At 41.4% G+C, this 15,139-nt stretch overlaps 1 protein-coding gene across 1 annotated transcript in view; it reads right to left on the reverse strand.

Moving 5' to 3' along the window:
- Positions 1-549: 549 nt before the first annotated feature.
- MCTP2 (multiple C2 domains, transmembrane 2) overlaps positions 550-15,139 on the reverse strand; it is a 312,863-nt gene continuing 298,273 nt past the window's right edge. Inside the window, exons 20-22 of the mRNA XM_006897193.1 lie at positions 11,001-11,110; positions 2,853-2,950; positions 550-618 (exon numbers count right to left, since the gene is read on the reverse strand). Coding sequence (XP_006897255.1) covers positions 550-618; positions 2,853-2,950; positions 11,001-11,110 — 277 coding nt within the window. The remainder of the gene's footprint in view (positions 619-2,852; positions 2,951-11,000; positions 11,111-15,139) is intronic.

Raw genomic sequence — 15,139 nt, forward strand, 5'->3', positions numbered from 1 at the left:
CATGTGTAAAGATCTGGGATAATTCCAATAGTAGAAAAAAAAATTCTAAAATTGACTTCATTTCAATTAGATGAAGGGTGTCAAAAAAATCCTGATGAACCCAACAGGATCTTAAAGGCATGTGTGGGGGGGAGTTGGGGAGGAGGGGAAGGGAATGGATATAACTGAATCTTAAGGAGGAGCTGTTGGGGGTGTGAAAACGAGTTCAAAGTCACTTTGGAGTCCAGGTGATCTCCTGGCCATTTCAGATTTGCAGCCACCTTGCTTGACCTCATGTTGGAGAGGTGTGCTTGGCAGTCCCTAGATGGTCTCCTTCTGCTGGGCCGTCTCTCTGTGCAACTGGGACACCCACATACATACATGGAGTTGTGGATATGGACTCATGCACGTGTACACATGTATTGTGCACGTAGAAAAGGCGGAGAATACTGAGAGGTCCATGTTGCAAACATTTTGAAATGACACACAGGTGCCACCAAGAGAAAGTGCTAATATTGGCGCAATGAACCAAACAAGACTGGAGGCTGGTCCACACCCTGTGTTCCTGTCCTAGGGAGCGCTGCGCTTCTTTCGAAGGGGGCTGTGGCTGCTGCAGGGTTTCAGTTCCGCATACTGCACCTGTGAAAACAGACACACGTGATGCTGGCGCACAGTAACCCTAGCTTGCCACAGTGTGTGTTAATGGCTCCCCAAGGACAAACCCAGGCAAAGGAAGGAGGGTTCAAAGGTAATGAATCATTTTCTAAACACAGGAACATGGAGGGATTAATTGCAGGAAGGATTTGAGAAGTCATGCATCATTTCTTGAAACCAAAATATTAAAAGCAGATTTTTCTAATGAGATGCATAGGTCTCTCCCTGCTCTTGGCACTACTAGAGGATTTTAGCTTTACGTGTGCCACTTTCCAACCATAAGTAGGCTTAATAACTGCCTCATGGGAATGTTTATCTTAGTATATGATACAGCAACTTACTAAGACTTACTCATTTAAAACTATCTGAGATTTTGAGAGAAAATCTGGGCAAATGACATGCATTTATTTTGCCTGAAAGGGAAAAAATGCTGAATTGATTATCAGGCCCCAGAAATAGAGATTTCTCTTAAAAATGAATTTCATTCAAAATGTAAGGACTAAAACATCTGTGGTAAATCGAGTGCCCCAAGAATCCCTAGGGGCAAACTGTGTATTGTGTAATTAGAAAAGGTTCGGGGTGGTACCTGGTAGTTCAAGGAGGGGCCTCCCAAGCACTGTGTGTTTTCCTCAGATGTTCTCTGACTGGGTGTCTCTGTACCTGAGCCAGCTCTGACTGAATGACTGCCTCATGGACCCGTGCCTGGGTTGTAAGCTGACAGTCCTATCGGGGTTCTGTGGGATTCTCCCTTCTGAAGGGACACAGCTATGAACTCATGCTGTGGCCCTTGTGATGGGACTTTGCAAACACATTGCTTTGGTGTGTGCTTTTGACAGACTGACTGGGAATGGCTTTATGTAAAATGTTTTATTCCAGAACACATGAGTGTACCATATTTAGTATTTGTGTCAAGCACACCCTATCACAAAAGAGAAGATGAATTAAAAAGCTCCTTTTCCGTAGGTGGTTTAATGATGATGTCTTAGGGAATAGAACTACTTGGCTTTCTTCAAAGTAACATAAACAAGGCCAGGCTATTATATTTGAATCATCTCCGGTGGCTTAGTGGTAAGGACTTTGGCTGCTGATGCTAAGGTATGAGGTTTGAATCCACTAGCTGCTCTGCAGGAGAAAGATAAGCAGTCTCTTCCCCTGAGATTTATCGCCTCCGAAAACCTGCTGGAGGATCAACTATGAGTGGGTTCTGACTCGATGGTTCTCAACAACAACAATGAAAATGTTAATAAGTAAATTCATACTTCCAGAATGTATATTAAAGTGTAATTATGGACCCTGTCTCAATAGCTACAAATGGGAAAATGGAAAGAAACAAAACCATTCAGCCCCCCCACTGCTGCAGTTTGCTGAGAGCTTGTGGGGAACCAGCTATGACGCCCAGTGATGGGGATCAATACTTGATTTGGGATTTTCTCAGAAAAGAAAGGATTTTGTCTCTGATCATTGTGATGCTGTTTCTGGCCCCAGTTTCTCATCTCCCTACTCCATGGCCCCTCATCTCCTGTAGAGAAATTACTGTCTGACTGTCTTCATCTGGATTTATATACAGCACCCTGACCCGCAGGGGCTTAGACAAGCTATACCATTGAACTTGATGGTATTGTTGCTGGCATTAATCTCTGTGTCTCCACACCAACAGGACTCTGCTGGAACTAAGTGACCACTACCTGTGAGTAATGCTTCTGATTGATCTCGAATAATTTCACTCTTCTGTCTCCTTGTGTGTGAGAGTAACTGGGACTTTGCCCTCAGTGTCCTTAAGTCTTCAGAAGAAAGGGGCAAGAAGGAAACCATCAGGACAAAGAGGAGGGGGGAAAAAAGACTAATCCACTTCCCGGACAAATGCCCCTGAACCAGAACAGAAAGGGTTTCTGCTTTGAATGTCAGGGACCCCCACTCACTAAGCCCCACTTATCTCCATTAGGGAGGTGAACTATCAGAAAGGTGGCCTCACAGTGTGAGTTCCAGGATATTCCTAAGCAGCTCTTTTCCAAGATCATTTTCCCTAATCATCTCATGGGTTGGACTAAGATATTCCTGCCACCCCCTTGCAAATCAGGCCTCTGGAAGGGTTTTTGCATGTGTTATCTCAGGGGCTCCAGGACAGGGTGTCTCCTTGGCTGGCTCTAGGGCTGAGAGGGCTAAGCCAACATCGACATCGGCAGTGGGGTTTCTGTTGTTGGTGACTATTCATTACATACCTTTTGAACATCAGATGGTACCCTGGAGAGAAAGTCTAGGAGCTCATTATTGTCGATGGTATAGGGATTTCGGAGCTTCTTAGTAAACTTATTTATGCCTGTAAGATAGAAACACAAGGGCTCCGTTGACTAATCATCCATCCATTCATTCACTTATTCATTTACCTTTAAGAACGTGCCTGGCTGGTGGCAGGACAAGGGGTGGGGCATTCACAAGTAAAGATTAGTGTGAAACAATTACCAGGCCTCAAGTCAGGCCCATGTCGCTGTCATGTGGAATCATTCACGAACGTCTTTTCTTGAGGAAGGAAGTGGGAACTGTGGAAGCAGAGCTCTAACTTCTTCAGCTGTGAAAATCCCATTACGATCTCAGCAGCAGGGCGCAGAAACACACACTAATACAGGGGTGCTCACTGGCTTTTTTGGAATATACTGATTATCAGCTTCTTCTGCTACGAAAACAAATGCCCCAGCTGGGAAAAGGCCTTCATTAGCCCAAACATGTCCATGCTTGGAGGCTCTGGACCAAATGCAGCAGGAGGGAGGCAGAGAGCAGTGGATTCTTGTTGTTGGAAAGGAAGCTATCCTTCTCCGCCACCCTCAACTCATTTTCACAGGTTTCTCTCCTCTCACTGCTGAGCAGAGCCTGACATGTTCATTGTGCTTTGATGCTACAGGAAACTGTGAAATGTTATTATTGGAAAATTATCTTACCAAGGTGGCTAACTTGATTTGTGAACTGAAACTCTGATGTGGAGCTTCTTCTGAGCAACAGAGCACATACTAATTTCAGATGGGCACAATGTTCATTAGAAGGGGGTGTGATTTTTAAGATGCCAACATCCTGGCAGCAGCCCACTGAGGGGTCTGTGCCCTGGGATCTTGAGCATGTCTAGATGGAGCTGTTTCATGTCAGAGGGGGGTTCCTGCAGTCCCTCTGTGACTTCTGCTCTACCCATGGAGCTGCTTTGCCCATATCCCAAGCTCACAGCTTTGGTCTATTTTACCAAATTCTCTTTCCCCCCCTCCTGTTGTGTTTTAGAAGCAGTATGACTAGGTGGCCTTCTAAAGCCATGCCACCCAGTTGCTTGTTTAACAAGGATTTTATCTGCAGGTCTTGTCAGCCTCAATCATGCTGAATGAATTTATAGTCTAAGTGTATCCTGAATGGCCCCTACTTAGAAGCTAAGAGAACATTTAACTATTCAATAGTCACGAGTACATGAAAGGTTTGATGCCTCTCTTCTTTGAGGAAATTTTATTTTGCTTTCATTTAAGGACAGGACTTCCTACACAGCATTATACCTTACACAATGACAACCTCCAGTCATTGATTTGGAAGGTCAGATTTACATCTGCTTTGCAAATGGGGGCCAGCCATTGTCAGTGAAAAAATGACTGCCTGGTGGCTGGGCCAGGGATGGCTGCTTGTAAAAGCTCCCCTGCCTTGATGTCAAAGCTGCACTCTGCCTTTATTCTCTCTACCCCCACAGCAAGCTCCATGTTGCCAGTTAAAATCCCCCTTCTCAAGTTGCCTTAAATGAAAATACTTTCACTGTGTTATTCTAAAGACATTTAATTGTAGCACAGGCTTTTTGGCAAAAGAAAACAGACGAGGCAAAATGATGAAAGCAGACAAAGACATATTGAGAAAAGATATATCTTCCATTGTTAATTATATATAGTGTGAGCATCTGGAGTCTTTACAATGAACAGCAAGGCAGGGATAATATCACAGCTGATCAAAACAGTACATTCTTAGTCACAGAGAAGATTATAAACCTGCACAGTAGTTCAAATGCACCAATAAGGGCAGACGTAGTGCACAATGCACCAAGACTGTGTTTGAAAAACTTGGAATAAAAATGATTGGGTATTTGGATTTTATATTTCAAAAGCACACCTAACTTTTTAAGGTATTTAAGGCTTAAAATGCTTCAGAATTTGACGTTATTGTCTACTGTGTGAAACCAAGTGTCAACATCACACCCACATGGTTTTATTTAAGGGCCAATGAGGAGAGGAGGAAGGAACTAGAATTACAGTACAGGGAGATCTGGGTTCTGGTGCTGGGCTAATCGCATATGAGTGGTGTGACTTCAGGGCATAAATACCTACCCTATGTAGTTCCCTATCTTGCTGGGAGAATCACGTTGGACCATATTGTCAATGGCATTCTGTAATCTGTAACTTCACAACAGTATAGGAGGTTGTGACACTGTTGTCGTCAACAAACTAAAAAGTCCAATGTTGTGGAAGTGGAAAGCAGTCTCTACACTACTGGGCATGCAATCAAATGTCTATATTTGGAAGATGGGGAAGTTATGGCTTCCAGATCCTAACTTGGAAAAAACCAGATAAGTAATTTGCTATACATCAGTGAGCTAGACAATGAATAAGACTGACAGAAGAAGAACTCATGCTTTTGAGTTGTGGTGCTGGAGAACAGTATTGAATAGTCCATAGGCTGTCAAAAGTATGAACAGGTATGTCTGGGAGAAAGTGCAGCCAAGTGATGCTTTATCTCTAACATATATACATGTAACGAGGTGAGGTGAGGCTACTCCTTGGAAAGGGGCATTATGCTGGGAAAGATGGAGAGCCAGAGAAGGATAATGAACTCCAACGCGATGGACTGTCACCGTGACTTAAGCAATGGGCTCCGGTGTGTCTGAGATGATGAGGTGGTAGAGGAAAAGGCTGGGTTTATGTCTCATGTCCACAGGGCTGCTATGAAGTGTACTCAACTCAAAAGCCCCTAACAACAGCAACAACTACTTAAGTGAAATAGATTCATAGAAGGTAAATCTGCTGTAAAAATGGCTTTGTGTTTTGGTTTTTCTTTAAAGCAAATAAAAAGCAAATGGGGTTCAAACATCACAGGACAGCCTTTAGGAAAGATGCTATCATCTAATGACACATAAATCATCATAAAACCCATGGACTGGCTAGATCAAGGAGGCTGTAATGAACCATCCAGGATGAGACAGCATCTGGAGAAATTCATGACAGGAAAAGTCACATGGCTGCTTTGCACATGGAGCCACACGAGAATCACCACTTCAAGCAGGATTAATATTTGGATTATATATTACCTGAGCCACTGACATGTGACTCAAATCAAAATACATTGCTAGGGTGGAGGTGGATGTTTCTTTAATTCCTCTGTTTATCCATGACTTCTTATAAATATATAAAACACTGATTAACAAAATTAAGATATAAAATTAACTGTGATATGACTCCTTGCAAGAAGCATAAATTAACAAAATTAAGATATAAAATTAACTATGATATGACTCCTTGCAAGAAGCGTAAAATCCAATTGATTGTTCATATCTTCCTTGGAAAAATAACCTATGCTGAAGCTCTGGTGACACGTTCTTAAGGAGTTGTTCTGGCAACCCAAAGGCACACAGTTTGAACTCGGCATCTGCTTTCAAAAAGTAAGGAGGGCAATCTTTACTTGTGGAATTTACAGCCTCTGAAAAGCCACTGGAGGGTTAGCTGTGAGTTGGTTCTGACTTGACAGTACATAGCCACACATAAAGAAGGACAGAAGAGAAATCTCAAAAAGGAGAGAAGATCCATATGGGATGCTTTCTAGAAACACAACTATCAAATTAACAATAAAAATCCAGTGGAGAAAGTTCCCAATAGATTACAGATACCCTCATAAATCCAGTTCTTACTTTTAAAAGTTGAACTCTCATGCAAGAAAGGTGGCAGACCGAATAAAATGTTATTTAAGGAGAACAAAATTATGAAATTCTCAGTGATTTACCCATAAATATATTTGTTCAGTAATCATTAAAACCTAATACTTATATATGTTTTAATTGTTGGTGTGTATTATAGAGTGGGAACAGACCCAGAGAAACCTTCTAGTGGGTTTTCAGAGGCAGTTACAAGCAGGGGAGGAGACTGACCATCCTCTTCCTCAGAGCAGGGGTTGCCTTGAACAGCGTGCCTTCAGGATTACAGTGCAGCTTCTTGCCATTAGGCATATAACTGCATGCAACAGTGATTCTAGGAGTGTTGAGGGAAGAAATTGTCTTACCATTCAAAAGTTACAATGAAGTTTGTGAATCAAGAAATATTATGACTACAATAAAATCAAGGTACTTTCATGTGCTTATGTCACACAATTCTGATGACAAAAATCTTTTATACAAAAATGATTATTTAAATATATACTGCTGTTGTTGTTATGTGCTGTCGAGATACCTGTGACACAGAGTGGCCCTATGTAAAACAGAAGATACAGAATATAAAAATAAAGCACTTTAAGTATAATAAGTTTGCTCCAAATGAGTGAAAACAGAATAAGTGATTTAGAATCTAATTTATGACTTTGAAGATGAGTAAGTAATCTAGGGAAAGACATTTTCTTATGATTGTTTTTTTTTTAAAAAAAGATTCAATTTAAGACATAAAATTATATTCTTATACAAAAGAAAGTCTTTGCTGTTTCATAAAAAGTGAAAGAAAGTGGTCTGGATTCATATTAGCTATTAACAAACTTGACTTGGAAACTACTAATTTTAAGATTTGTAGCATATATTCCATGATGGCATGACAGTTGCTATATAGTAAAAGAGAGTAATAGATCATGTGATTATTGTCAAGGCCTTTTACTACATTACCCATTGTATGCTCATCAGTAAGCGCTACAAAATTCTGTCTAGAATGTAAGACCTAACAATGAGACTGAGTATAGAGTTCACAAGGTCATGGTTGGCCCACAAGAGCAAAATAAACTCCCTGATGATTAATATTTTCATCTAGAAGTTTAATGATAAATAGAGCAACAGCTCCCTACATAGATTGGAAAAGTGGACACTTGGAAGCTGTCAAGATCTTGGAGGATAAGATCAGAAGACAAAGTGATCTGGATACGCAGTGAAGCCAATTAAAGGAGAAAATGGAATGCAGTAGAGGATATTTTGTGGCAAGAAACAACCACCCCTCAAAAAAAGAACCCCACTCAATAATGCATAAAAGAAAATAAAATATGATGAAGAAACCATGAGTCAACAGTGTTTACCAAACTGACTACAGTCACCAAACTATATATACTTAAAAAATGGTAAGTATGTCCTAGCTGTAAAGACTGAACCAATCACTAAGCAAAACAAATTCTTCAGTAAAGTCTCTTTCACTTGTGCATGCAGTTTGCAAATCACTGAAAACTGTTCTACCCTTTTCTGTATTAAAGTAAGGCTACAATAATAACTAGATAGCAAACTAAAATGAGAATCACATGCATCTATTCCAACTGACCTTCAATTACTTAATAGTACAGTTATTATCTTGCTGATAATAGAATTGCCTAGTTAGGGTTCTGGATACTGGAAGCGACTCTGAAGAAAGTGGAGCATTTTTTCACTCATAGTAAAGACGACTTGGAGGGCCTACTGCCCAAGGGTGCAACTTGTGATTTGAAGAGAACTCTTACACATAGTATGAATTATATGACCAAGCTATTCCACTACTATGAAAACACCCCAAGGGAACTAGAATGGAGGCATAAAAGTACACGAACAAAGGATAATATATACGAATAAATAAAGAAAAAAAGAATTACTGTTTTATCCTAAAAAAAAGAAAAAACACACACCCCTCACCACTTGACCAACAGGCAACATTAAAATTCTACTGTTACTGTTAGATGTCTCTGAGTGGAGTATGACGCAGAGCGACCCCGTGAACAGCAGAACTGAACCCTGTCCTATCCTGTGCCATCCTCACTATTCTGACACATTTGAGCCCAATGATGCAGTCACAGTGCCAACCCATCTCATCAAGGTCCTCCACTCTTATCTCTGACACTCCATTTTCCAAGCATTAAGTCTCTTTCCAAGGAATAGCCTCTCCTAACAACATGCCCACAGACGAAAGACAGAGCTTCATCATCCTTGCCTCTGAGGAGCACTCTGCCTACGCTGTTTATAGACATGTGTTATGTTCTGTCGGGTCCATGGGATTCTCAGTTCTTTTTTCTCAGCACCACAACTCAAAGGCATCAACTCTTCTTCTGTCATGCTTAATTACTGTTCATCTCTCAGATTTGTAACAGGTGATTGAAAGAATTGTAATAGATGGAGAAAAGATTGAAATGGCCAATAATTTAATTTTACTTGAATCTCCAATCAACACACAGGGTAACAGCAGTCAAGAAATTAAAAAACAAAACAAAACCCCAAAACACAACAGCCAAAAAACCCCCAAACAAACATGTTGCAATGAGAAAATCTGTTGACAACGACTTTTCCAAAATATTGAAGAGCAAAAGTGGTGTTTTAAAGATTAAGTTGCATCTGGTCTAAGCCATAGTCTTTTTTAATTACTCCCTACTCGTGTAGCCTAGTGGCAAGAAGCTGTGCTATAAACTTGAAAGCACACAATTCAAGGTCACAAGCTGCTCCGCAGAATGATGGGTAATCTCCTCCCCTGCATTTAACCACCTCTGAAAACCGCTGGAGGGTCAGCTGTGGGTTGGCACACAACAACAACAACGTCATGGATCTGAAAGTTGGAGAATGAATAAGGATGAATAAGAATGAATAAGGTAGAGGTGATGCCTTTGAGTTATGGTGTTAGAAAGAAGCAATGATTACTACATGTTAGGAGAATCAATAAACCTATGCTGGAGGAAGTGCAACCAGAGTGCTCTTCAGAGGGAAGGATGTGAGACTCTGTCACACGGACTCTGGGCATGTCTGGAGGGGCCAGACTCTGGAAAATATCATCAGACTGGGAAAGGAATAGAGTCAGTGAAAGAGAGGAAGACTCAGAAACGGAAAGATCAACACAGCGACTGACTGCAAAATGGGCTTGATCATATCAGAGACGGGGAAGGTGGCCTAGACTAGGGCAAGGTTCAGATCTGTTAATCTATAGGGTCATTATGAGTTAGTTGTAGCCAACTCAATGGCACCTAACAACAACAACAACATCAGTTATAAAGGAGAGATATTTCTTGTGTGAAATTTTCCCATCTTGAACAAAACTTAGAGTGAATGACTTACACCCTCTCAAAATAATTTCACTTTGAGATGTTTTGGAGTTGCTCTGTTAAGTTATCATTTCTAAGTATCCAGCTTTGGCTTTTCTTATTACAAGGGCTCTGTCTTCGTGGATTCTCTCAGTAAAGGTCTACATTTGCAAGCTTTCATGTGCTGCATACTAGACCTTATGATGAATGTGTGTCAACAAAAAAGTCCCTCATTATTGAAACTTTGATAGCAGCTGAACATCTGAAGACCTCGAGAAGTAAATGTGGTTGAGGTCAATAGCAGATCTAAGTAACGGGGGAGACAGGGCAGATTCTTACAGTGCAGGGCTGACTGCTTCTCCAATAATTAAGCTACTGAAATGCACCCTCCTTACATAGCCTGAGACCCGACCCAGAGGTGCAGACAAATATTCACAAAATTGCTGGCACACTGTCCAATCACTAATTCAAGTATCTTTCAGTCTTGTTCCAATTCTAAAAACTGCTCGACCGTCTGGCAGGTTTTCAGAGGCAGTAAATTGCACAGAAGGGGACTACACATCCTTTTCACACGGAGGAGGTGGTGGGTTCAAGATGCATGCCTTTGGAATAGCAGCACAGTTTAGAGGCACCTATTTCCCCTGATTAACAAAATCTTCCTCTTTTCTCAGGTAATAGTTAAAATGTCTTATTTCATCACTAATTTGTGATTTTAATAATTGGCTATTTTTTTTTCTCATCCAGGAAAGAGAAAATGTCAGGAACAAAATCTTTGAGGCTAGATCTACTTTTTCATAAAATAAAAGGTAAAAAGTAGGTGATTGTTCAATGTTAGAACAACAGCATTTCCTAAAGGTTACTGGACCACTCTCTTTCTCCTATTATTCAAGGGTATCCATGGCCAGAGGAAAATCATGTGCACAATCACATTCACATTTGATCACAATTATGCAAGAGGCATAAAAATACTGATGGTTCATTCAAACAGGCCTTTTATGAGAGTTCTAGTAAGTTTTGTTTCCTAACTATTCTTCTTAATCTCATGCTTACCTGCCAGCAAGAATGCCTTTAAGGTTTATATCAACTGTACAAATGAATAATTAGTTCTTACCTGGACTTGACTGCCAGTAAAAGGATCATGCCAAACTTACCCCACATTAAAATGATGTACCGCAGTGGGATGAAGTACAAGGTGACGGTGGCCACGGCCAGGATCAAGCAGGCCAGGAATGACAGGAACGGGACTGTCCAGTTGAATGTGCTGTGGATTAATAACCACATAAATATTACTGCCATTAAGTCTAAGAGTCATCTTGCCGTGTTTATGTCATAGTTATGCAAATCAAAAGTTGAAAAAGTTTCTTTAACAAGCTGGAGATAAAAGACAACCAAACTGACTGGGTGCTTGATAAACATTCTAAAGGAGACAAGACCATTAATAGTTCAAGTTGTCAGAGTGCTGGTGACTCCTGGATCTGGAAGCTCCTCAGAGATTTATTATTGAGTTGTTAAGAACCACAGTATAGTCAGGCAGCTCTATGCATGGAGATCTTCAAAGCTGAGAGGTCCTACTATTTTAAAGTCAATAATTCTCTCCCAATTAACATATGGTTGTCAGTAAATGTTTAGAAAGGGAGGCAATTATTGCTTTGTACTGTTGTCTACTAACAAATTCAGACTGTCTAAATTCTTTATTTACTCCAGAAATTCAACAATGTCTTAGATAAGTGGGAGAGTATTTTTGGCCACCTATTATTATACCCCTCTGCACGTCCCAGGAATGATCTTGGTGCAGCCTTGGGCCTTTTGTACCTGTAGGCGGGACAAAGGTTTTCCTGGGAGTCACCTCTCTATTGGCTGGCCCCGGGTTCTGCCTGCACGGATTCCTGTCTCCTCCATTCTGCCCGCAAGGATCCCTACAAAAGGGCCGCACTCATTCAGCATTTCTTAAGCCCAAGGAACTGAAAAACAAATTCAAACCTCGAGTTGCTATAATCAAGGATGCTTTAGGCAGAATACTAAATGATCCAGGAAGTATGAAAAGAAGATGGAAAGAATATACTGAGTCACTGAATCAAAAGGAATTGGCAGACACAGAAGAATTTCATGAAACAACATAGGAGCACGAGCCTATGGTGATGAAGGAAGAAGTTCAAGCTGCTTTGAAAGAAATAGCAAAAAATAAGGCCCCAGGAATAGATGGTATACCAACTGAAGTATTTCAGCTAACAGATGCTACCCTGGACGTTCTCACCAAGTTGTGTCAAGAAATCTGGAGAGCAACCACTTGGCCAACTGACTGGAAGAGACCTATATTGGTTCCCATTCCAAAGAAGGGTGACCCAACAGAGTGTGGAAACTATAGAACAATATCATTGATTTCACATGCAAGCAAGATTCTACTGAAGATTATCCAAAAATGACTGGAACAGCATATCAGCAGAGAACTGCCAGAAGTCCAGGCTGGGTGTAGAAGGTGTCATGGTACTAGGGATATTGTAGCTGATGTTAGATGGATCTTAGCTGAAAGCAGGGAATACCAGAAGAATGTCTATCTGTGTTTCATTGATTATGCAAAGGTGTTTGACTGTGTGGATCATAACAAACTGTGGTTGACTCTGAGAAGAATGGGAATCCCAGAACACTTGATTGTGCTAATGTGAAACCTATACTTGGACCAAGAGGCAGTCGTCAGAACAGAGCAAGGAAGCACCGCATGGTTCAAAATTGGGAAAGGTGTATGCCAGGGATGTGTCCTTTCTCCATACCTTTCCAACCTGTATGCAGAACAGATTATCCAGGAGGCTGGGCTCTATGAGGAGAAGTGTGGCGTCAGGATTGGTGGAAGATCTATTAACAATCTGCGTTATGTAGATGACACAACCCTGCTTGCTGAAACTGAGGAGGACCTGATGCACTTGCTGCAGAGGGTCAAAGACTGCTTCAGTATGGATTGAGGCTCAATGTCAAGAAGACAAAGACTCTCACCACTGGACCAACTGGCAGATTGAGACTGAGATTGTGAACAACTTTAGTCTGCTTGACTCCAAGGTCAACACTCTTGGCACCAGTAGCCAGGAAATAAAAAAAACGTATTGCGATGGGAAAGTCTGCGGTTAGGGACCTCTCCAGGGACTGAAGAGCAATGGTGTCACTATGGAGACTAAGGTGCATCTGATATAGGCCACCGTCTTTGCAATCACTTGTTATGCATCAGAAAGCTGGACAATGACTAGGGAGGACAGAAGGAGAACTGATGCATTTGAGCTGTGGTGCTGGAGAAGAGTACTGAATGTACCATGGACTGCCAAGAAAACAAACAGATTCATCCTGGAGAGGGTTAAACCAGGCTACTCCATGGAGGCAAGGATTCTGGGGCTTCATCTAACATACTTTGGACATGTTGTAAGGATGGACAGGTCCTCGGAGAAGGAGATCATGCTTGGGAGGATGGAGGGACAGCGCAGGAGGGGAAGGCCCTCTATGTGGTGGATTGATTCAGTGACTGGGGTAATTGGGATGGGTGTGTCAGAGGCAGTGCGATTGGCATAGGATAGAGCAGGGTTTAGGACTGTTGTACATAGGGTCGCTATGAGTCGCAAGGACTCAACGGCACATAACAACAACAACAACGTTATTATACAATCCATCATGATGCTGCTAATAGACCCAGTGGGGAGAAGAATTGTTTTTTTGATGTTGAGCTTAAATTCATATTGAAGGTTGTAATTCTTGACCTTCTGTAGCAAGTGCTTCAGGGCCTCCTTAGTTTCAGCAAGCAGGGCTGTGTCATCTGCATAAAGCAGGCTGCCTGTCTCCAATCCTGATTCCACTTTTCTCCTCATAGAGCCCAATCTCCCGGATGATCTGTTCTGCATATAGGTTGAAAAGGTATGGAGAAAGGACACATCCCTGGTGTACACACCCTTCCCTATTTTAAACCATGCAGTATTTTGTTGTTCTGTTCTAACCTCCTGGTCTAAGTATAGGTTTCACATATGCACATTCAAGTATTTTCTCATTCTTCTCAGAGCTTTAGTTTATTTGGTGCCACAGTCAACACTATTGGTACCTGTAGCTAGGAGATCAAAAGACAAATTGCATTGGGAAAGTCTGCTATAGGGACAGCACCAGAGTACTGAAGAGCAATAATGTCACTCTGGAGACTAAGGTGCACCTGACTCAGGCCATGGTCTTCGTAATTACATGCTATGTATCAGAAAGCTGAATAACGACTAAGGATGACAGAAGGGAAATTGACGCCTTTGAGTTGTGGTGCTGGAGAAGAGTGTTGAATATACAATGGACTTCTAAGAGAATAAACAGGTTCACCGTGGAGAGGGTGAGACCAGGCTGCTCCTTGGAGGCAAGGGTGTGAGAAAGAGGGACTAGTCCTTGGAGAGGGACATTATGCTTGGCAGGGTGAAGGAACATCATAAAGGGGAAGACCCTTGATGAGATGGATTGAGTCAGTGAGGGAGTAACAGTGGTAGGTGTGTCAGAGGCAATAAGTTTGGCTCAAGATAGAGCAGGGTTTAGAGCTGTTGTACATAGGGTTGCTTTGAATTGCAAGTGACTTGATGTCACATAACAACAACAACAACATTATTATACCATCAATCAGAGATCATGCAGATGGTTTGATCAAATATAATTTTCATTGCACTCCTGACTTTCATTATAGTTATGGTGTGCTATGCTTTAAAACTCTGAATATTGCACTAGAATGTTGAAAAGCCAAAGTAAAGGAAAGAAATCGAGACGTTAAGGAGCTGACTAGAAGATTTCCAAGGGCAATTGAAGAAGACAGGCAAAGTATTTTAATGAAATATGCAAGGAGCCGGCATCTGAAAATCAAAAGGGCTGAACTTGCTCAGCATTTTTTCAGCTAATGGAACTAAAGAACAAATTAAAGCCATGAGTTACAATACTTGAAGATGCCATGGGCAGAATATTGAATGATTCAGGAAGTATTAAAAGAACATGGAAGGATATATAGAGTCACCGTACCAAAAAGAATTGGTTGACAAAGCAAAATTTCAAGAAACCACCTATGATCAAGGGGCAATGGTGATGAAGGAGGAAGTGCAGGCTGCTCTGAAGGACTCGGCACAAGGTAAGGAGCCAGGAATTGATGGAATACAAATAGATATATTTCAACAAACAGATGCTTCCCTGGATGTGCTGACCAGGTTGTGTCAATATATCTTGAGGACAACTTATCTGTTCAACAGAATTGGGAGAGATCCAAATTACTAATTTGAGTAATATTTTGAGTAATATACAATTT

The sequence above is a fragment of the Elephantulus edwardii genome, unplaced genomic scaffold (genome assembly GCF_000299155.1).
Source record: "Elephantulus edwardii isolate Elephantulus edwardi_28Jun2011 unplaced genomic scaffold, EleEdw1.0 scaffold00204, whole genome shotgun sequence".
NCBI classification, from domain to species: Eukaryota; Metazoa; Chordata; class Mammalia; order Macroscelidea; family Macroscelididae; genus Elephantulus; species Elephantulus edwardii.